Source organism: Indicator indicator, chromosome 14 (genome assembly GCF_027791375.1).
Source record: "Indicator indicator isolate 239-I01 chromosome 14, UM_Iind_1.1, whole genome shotgun sequence".
NCBI classification, from domain to species: Eukaryota; Metazoa; Chordata; class Aves; order Piciformes; family Indicatoridae; genus Indicator; species Indicator indicator.
In genome coordinates this window covers 18,595,521-18,602,350 of record NC_072023.1, presented here as the reverse complement: position 1 = coordinate 18,602,350, position 6,830 = coordinate 18,595,521, and the positions used below count along the sequence as shown (strand labels likewise).

The window sequence follows — 6,830 nt, the reverse complement described above, 5'->3', positions numbered from 1 at the left end:
GCAAGCGTGCCGCTGCCCAGCCGCAGCCAGGGCTTGGCTTGGCGTGCCCAGAGCCAGCTCCCTGCAAAAAAGGCACAAGCAAACACTGCAAGCTCCTCGTTCCTCTGCTACATTTGCTGGACCCAGCCTAAAATCCCTTCCATCACCCCTCCAGCCGCATGTAGGGCTCCGTGCAGCGCGGGATGTGTGGAGGTGCCTGTGCCCCGCACCCGGACACGCCGGGCTGCCCCGCTCGCCGCCCTCCCCACAGACAAGCCTGGCCCCAGTCCGCCCCAACCCGGCGCTGCGGAGCCGAACCGGCCGTGCCCGGGGCCCGGCCCGGCTGCGTCCCGCCCCGCCGCGCTCTGGTAAGTGGGGACCGGGGCCGGCGGCTGGGCGCGGGTGGGTGAAGCCCCCTGCCCCTGGGCTGAGGCGACCCTGCGAAGCGGCGGAGGGTCAGGCAGCCCCTGCCCTCCCCCGGTGGGACGGGCCAGCCGGCGGGAGCTGCGGGGAGACGGGCTTGCTCTAGGTTTGTTCGGTCATCCGTCTGGGGACAAAGTTTGGAAATAAAGGGAGGGTTCGGCCGCCTAATCCCGGAAAGGAAGGCGAGCTGCCAAGGGGAAATGCGACCGCCTGCTCCGCGCAGTCCCGTTGCTTGCCTCCCGCAACTCCAGCGCAGCTGCTTCCTGTGATGCTTTTGCGGGGGACTGGAGGGGAGCTTTCGGCAGGGCTTCTGGCTGCGCTGCTGAGCTAAAGCAGGCAGAAATGAGTCTCCGAGGTCTCTCCGCAGACCAGCCTTGCTGCTAACCAGAGAAGTCCGATTCTTCGGGGCTTGAAGGATGTGAATAACTTAGTGCTCCGTGTTGCACTACCCACCAGTGCACTGCTGTCTCCTGGAGGAACAACCTGAGGAACCAACCTGTCGTATGTCATGTAACTTTACAAGTCTGACAGATCGTTGTGCAGCTTCCCTTCCTGCAAGGAGTTTCGAAATAGCATCTTTCGTTTCTGTTATGAGCTGATAACAGCTGATTTCATTAAAATGATGGTCTGAAAGAGGGAGGGTGCTGCAGAACATGTAGTTGTACAGTGACATTTAATGTAATGCTCGTTGGAAGGGGGTACCTAATCGGGGCTTCTTCTCATAGCACACAGGTGACAAACCTGACCAGGTTCTCACTGTTTTGCAGGGTAGAGTGAACCCTGCAGAGGGACCACCACCCCCTTTTTGCACCTCGCTGAGTGGACTATGGTGGCAGGAAGATGTTGGCTCGGAAGAGTATCATCCCTGAAGAGTATGTGCTGGCACGGATCGCTGCGGAGAACCTGCGCAAGCCACGCATCCGAGACCGGCCGCGCAAAGCCCGCTTCATCGCCAAGAACGGGGCATGCAACCTGGCACACAAGAACATCCGTGAGCAGGGGCGATTCCTGCAAGACATTTTCACCACCTTGGTGGACCTCAAGTGGCGTCACACACTGGTCATCTTTACTATGTCCTTCCTGTGCAGCTGGCTGCTCTTTGCCATGATGTGGTGGCTGGTAGCTTTTGCCCATGGTGACATGGACCCAAGCACAGAAAGTGCTACAAACAGCACGAAGTGGACACCCTGTGTGACGTGTGTCAGGTAAAGTCTAGCCTGTGAGATGGAGAAAGGGGGGAGTAGAGCTGCCTGCTGTCCTGCCAGTGCCTAAAATGCAGCTTTTGCGTTACATGAATGGTTGTGTTTGGTTGAGACAATTGAAAAGTGCAGTGTTTTCCTCTAGATTACATAAATTCACAAGCCTTCTGGGCTTGGAAAATACTGTACTGTAGATTTCTTTGATTCCTTACAGGATCTGAAAGAGAGGGAGACCTGCTGCTTTTCATGTGTCTCCACACTGTGGGTAACATACCTTGCCTGTCGAGCTAAGAGCCTGCTACAAGAGTGGGTATGTGTTATATGTGTTGTAACGTTTACAGCAGCAGGAGCATCCCAGTGTGGTGTCCACCACTCATTGCTCCAGAGAAAGGTGGCCACCAGGCAGAGTACCAGCCACCAGGCAGGACTAGCAACAAGAGTGGCATTTAGGGCAAAACCAGACATCTTTCAAGATGATTCTCATCAGACAGCTAGATATGGTGTGCTTCAAAATGTTTTGATGAAGCCACAGACCAGCAGTTTGACGGAGGAACAGTTTCCACATAGTGTGCATGATGTGGCAGACAGCAAAAGCTTAAGAGAGTGCTGGATGAAATGTCACCTGTTAAACTATTTTGCTTTCCATCCCCAAAGCCATGACAATTTTCCAGGCACTGAGAAACTGACAGATAGGCACATGGAAGAGAAGAGGTACCACATGCTGGAGGTAGAATAAGTGAGAAGATTGCTTTGTCACCTGATTGGTAAAACCTTTTTTAATGCCACTAGGTTTTTAATTAGAAAAATCTGGGTTGGGTACCACCACACTGCCCCAGATCAGCTGCCTTTATACACTGCAGGGCTGCAGGGAAAGCTGAGACATCAGAGTATCTCCTTCACTTTTCTCCTGCACTTAGTTTTGAGGTACCTCCAAAAGTTTGAAGGGACATTGTTTGTGGTTCATGGGGGAGCAGACATTGCATTCTCTCTTTGTTGTGATACTTTTCTGCTAAATGGTTTTCCAAGCCAAAGGAATGGGAATTTTTTCAAGCATGAGGTTGGAGGTTTGGGGGGCAAGGGATGGGGTGCTGCCTATTTCTTTTCCATAAGCAGTCACCTCTGAAATGAGATGTCATGATCCAGCTTGTGCCTGCTGAGATGTCATCTCAGATGTTGCCAGGACTTGTGGGATTTGTCCAGCCTAAATTAGGTAGTAGCTACACACCTGTGGTCTTCAGGGTGAGCTGGGAGGACATCCACTCTGCAGAGCATTTGCCAAGGGCTTCGTGCTGCAGGGACAAGGTGGTCCCACAGCCATGGCTCCCTCGCCATAGTCCCAGTTGCAGCAGCCCCACATTGGCAGCTCTTCCAGAATGGCTGCTAACCTCTGCAGCAAGTACAGCCTGGAAGGGTGTGGAAAAGCAGGACAAGTGGATTGCTGATTTAGCCCATGACAAAACACCCATCCTCCCTTGTGCAAGTACCTGGGGTGGTTCAGCCAACAGCTGCTCATGTGTCCATGTCCAAGCGTGGTGAATTACTTAATCTTCTTAACCTGGCTACTGCTTTGGACAAAGTAATGAAATAGCAATGTGATTGATGGCAGTTCTAAGAATGATGAGTTGTTGGAAGCAAAATATATTTAATATTGCAATGGATGTAAAATATATTTCATATTGCAATGATCTGTATGCTAGAATAATGGCAAATACTTTTTAACTTGCTTTCCTGTGATTTAGGCCCACATAAATTTCAGGAGAGCTTCCTTGGGTAGGTGCCATTAAAGATTTATGGGAAATGTGGTTTTGGCTTTGGAAATTTTAACCAGTGCCTAGAACTTTAATTTTTCAAAATACTGTAGAAATTTCAAAGTCTCATAGCCCTTTGCAACAGAAAGAAAATGTTATCCAAAGAGGAAAACTGTTACACAGCTCTGAGGGGAAGGACCTGGAAACAGTGTGGAGTTTCTGGCTTCTCATGATGAGAATGCTGTACAAACTTGCTGCTTCAGGAATTCAGGTGCAAAAAGGTGGATTCTCTTTTCTTGTTTGGTTTTGTGTGTGTGTGAGTTATGGGGTTTTTTTTAAGAGGAGAACTGTTGAGAGAAATCAGAATCTTTACTCCTGAGAGCTTTGGGTTGAATTTACTTGAATTAAGTTTAAACCAGAAGCTTCATTCCACATGATGCTAAATATTCATGAACATAAGTAATCATTACATGCATTCTGTTAATCAACTTTTTCATCCCTTGATTTCTTCAAAGGGAAATGCAAGCATGAAGCCCTCACTACAAGAGAAATTGCCAAAGATTAAAAAAAAATAGAAAAGGAAATAAATAATGGAAAAAAGGACAAAGTTCTCTCAAAGAGATCTCTGCAGAGAATGATTGGTTTTCTGGAAGATGAACTTTCTCATTCTACAGAAAACTATCTCTGATATTGCTTATGGTGCTTTAATGTCTCCTCATGATCCCCACATTCACTGAAAATAGGAATATGAAAAAAACCCACATTTTTTTTTAAAGGCAGATTAATTGAAAAGAAATCAAACCCAACAAATGGTTTAGAACCATCTTCATGGACAGGACATTTTTTTCCGCCGGTAAAACCATTTTGAGCATGACAAAGCATCAAATGACTGTGATCTTAGTTCATATGAGAACTGGATAAACCCCAAGGTACTGATTTTAGGCTTAAGAGACTTTGGTGAAGGTTATAACTGGTTATAAAAGGACATTAAAGACCCTGGCATATACCCTATGGCATTGTGCAGAAGGCATTTTGGAAAGGGTGCAGGCAGCATCCTCTGATGTGCACCACTACAGCCTATTAGGGTCCTTTAACTGAATCCTGCTAAAGGGGATCGTGACTCAGGCAGCATGAGTGAAATGCTGCAATTTCCCACATTTTCTTTCCCTGCACAGGCTGGTGAAAGAATCTCAGGGTACCAGCTGATTGCTCACTGCTGCTAAAACCACTGCTTTCCACCAAGATTTTCATGGGGTGGAGAAGGTAGAAAGCCTCGGTGCTACCACACTGTTGACTAATACTGTGGGCTGCATGTGTTCCTGAACAGAGAGCCTACTGTGCTTCTCAGGGTCAGCTAGTGGTACAGATGGTCTTTTAGGAGCTCAGGTTCAGAGTTCTACCCTGACACACCATCAGATACACCAATGATACATAAACAGAGTCAGTGGGCCTGCAGTGCTTTTACTAATGTTAATAGAAGTCTTCCCTGTACCAGGACTGTACAAATAGGTCTTTACACTGCTTTCTAGAAAGTGAATCTCAATAGCTTCTCACTTTGTGTTCAATGTCCTTACAGCTAACTTTGTACAATCTTCTTCTCCAGGTCTTTCACCTCTGCTTTCCTCTTCTCCATTGAAGTTCAGGTGACCATTGGTTTTGGGGGCAGGATGATGACAGAGGAATGTCCCTTGGCCATCACAGTCTTGATCCTGCAGAACATCGTGGGTCTGATCATCAACGCTGTGATGCTGGGCTGCATATTCATGAAAACTGCGCAGGCTCACAGGCGAGCAGAGACCTTGATCTTCAGCCGGCAGGCAGTCATTGCCGTGCGGAACGGCAAACTCTGCTTTATGTTCCGAGTGGGAGACCTGAGGAAGAGCATGATCATCAGCGCCTCGGTAAGAATCCAGGTGGTGAGGAAAACTACCACCCCTGAAGGAGAAGTCATACCCATCCACCAAGTAGATATCCCTGTGGATAACCCAATCGAAAGCAACAACATTTTTCTCGTGGCTCCTTTAATCATTTGTCACGTCATAGACAAGCGGAGTCCTCTTTATGATATCTCCGCCGCTGACCTGGCGCTCCAGGACCTGGAGCTCATCGTGATCCTTGAAGGAGTCGTGGAAACAACTGGCATCACAACACAGGCCAGAACCTCCTACGTAGCAGAGGAGATCCTGTGGGGTCACCGCTTTGTGCCCATCGTCACGGAAGAGGAAGGTGTGTACGCGGTTGACTACTCCAAGTTTGGCAACACGGTGAAAGTGGCGGCGCCGCGTTGCAGCGCTCGGGAGCTGGACGAGAAGCCGTCCATCCTCATCCAGACCCTGCAGAAGAGCGAGCTGTCGCACCAGAACTCCCTGCGGAAACGCAACTCCATGAGGAGGAACAACTCCATCCGCAGGAGCAACTCCATGCGGAGAACCAACCCCTCCCTCATTGTGCCCAAAGTGCAGTTTATCACGCCTGAGGGCAGCCAAAGTGCCTCAGAAACGTGATATACAGCTTGGGAGGAGGTCGGTGGGCTTCAGGAGGAGGAGCAGGAGGCACCTGTGTGGTTTTGGTAAAATGTTCTTTCACTTCAGGAAATGAGGACACGACGCAGAAAAGAACTGAGCAAGAACTATTGATGCTGTTTCTGAAAGCACCACCTGATGGCATTAGGACACACTTGACCACGTAGTGTATGGGTTAATAAAAAGTAGCACACACACTGCAGTGAACACAGATCACTCGTGTAAGATAATGTCTACTGATGCTTGCTTTAATGGCATGCGATGTTCTCCTCTCGTATTTTTCCTGCCAAGGGTTTCTTGCATATCTTCTCCTGCTGGCTGTCACAAAATGTTGGTTTTTTTCCTGTGTAAGCTACCCACCTGCAGGCAGAAGTGAGTGCTTTTTCCAAACTGCTGCATACAGCAGCTCCCACAGATTTTCTTTGGTTGGTTGGTTTTGGTTTTTTGTTTTTTTGAGCAGGATATTTGGATATCAATCTTTGGAGGTGAGCTCCTTGATCTCTTGAAAGGAGTAGCTATTCAACCTGGAGAAGAGAAGGCTCTGGGGAGACTTTAGAGCTACATTTCAATACCTGAAAGGGAGCTACAGGAAGGCTGGGGAAGGACTGTTTAGAAGGGCTTGTAGCAATAGGATGAGGGGCAATGGTTTGAAACTGGAGCAGGATAAATTTAGGTTGGGCATCAGGAAGAAGTTCTTTACAGTGAGAATGGTGAAATACTGGAACAGGCTGCCCAGGGATGTGGTTGAGGCACTGTCCCTGGAGACATTCAAGATCAGACTGGATGTGGCCCTAGGCATCTTGATCCAGTTGGAGATGTCCCTGCTGAGTGCAGGGGGAATTGGACAAGATGGCCTTTGAGGGTCCCTTCCAACCCAATGCAACCTTCAGTTTTCCGGGTCTTTTTTTTCCAAAGGCAAATTCAGGCAAAGCAAATTCAGGTCACATTCACAAACCTCG

The 6,830-nt window shown here is 48.7% G+C and overlaps 1 protein-coding gene across 1 annotated transcript; it reads left to right on the top strand.

Annotated features, from left to right (window-relative positions):
* Positions 1 to 1,242: 1,242 nt before the first annotated feature.
* On the top strand, positions 1,243 to 5,853 carry KCNJ8 (potassium inwardly rectifying channel subfamily J member 8). Its single transcript, XM_054386545.1, has 2 exons — positions 1,243 to 1,607; positions 4,953 to 5,853. The coding sequence occupies exons 1-2, from the start codon at positions 1,243 to 1,245 to the stop codon at positions 5,851 to 5,853; spliced, it is 1,266 nt and encodes a 421-aa protein (XP_054242520.1).
* The last annotated feature ends 977 nt before the right edge of the window (positions 5,854 to 6,830 follow it).

Coding starts and splice junctions, on each gene's coding strand:
- KCNJ8 (XM_054386545.1), top strand. CDS start 1,243: ATGTTGGCTCGGAAGAGTATCATCCCTGAAGAGTATGTGCTGGCACGG. Junction 1,608..4,952: donor CCCTGTGTGACGTGTGTCAG/GTAAAGTCTAGC, acceptor CTTCTTCTCCAG/GTCTTTCACCTCTGCTTTCC.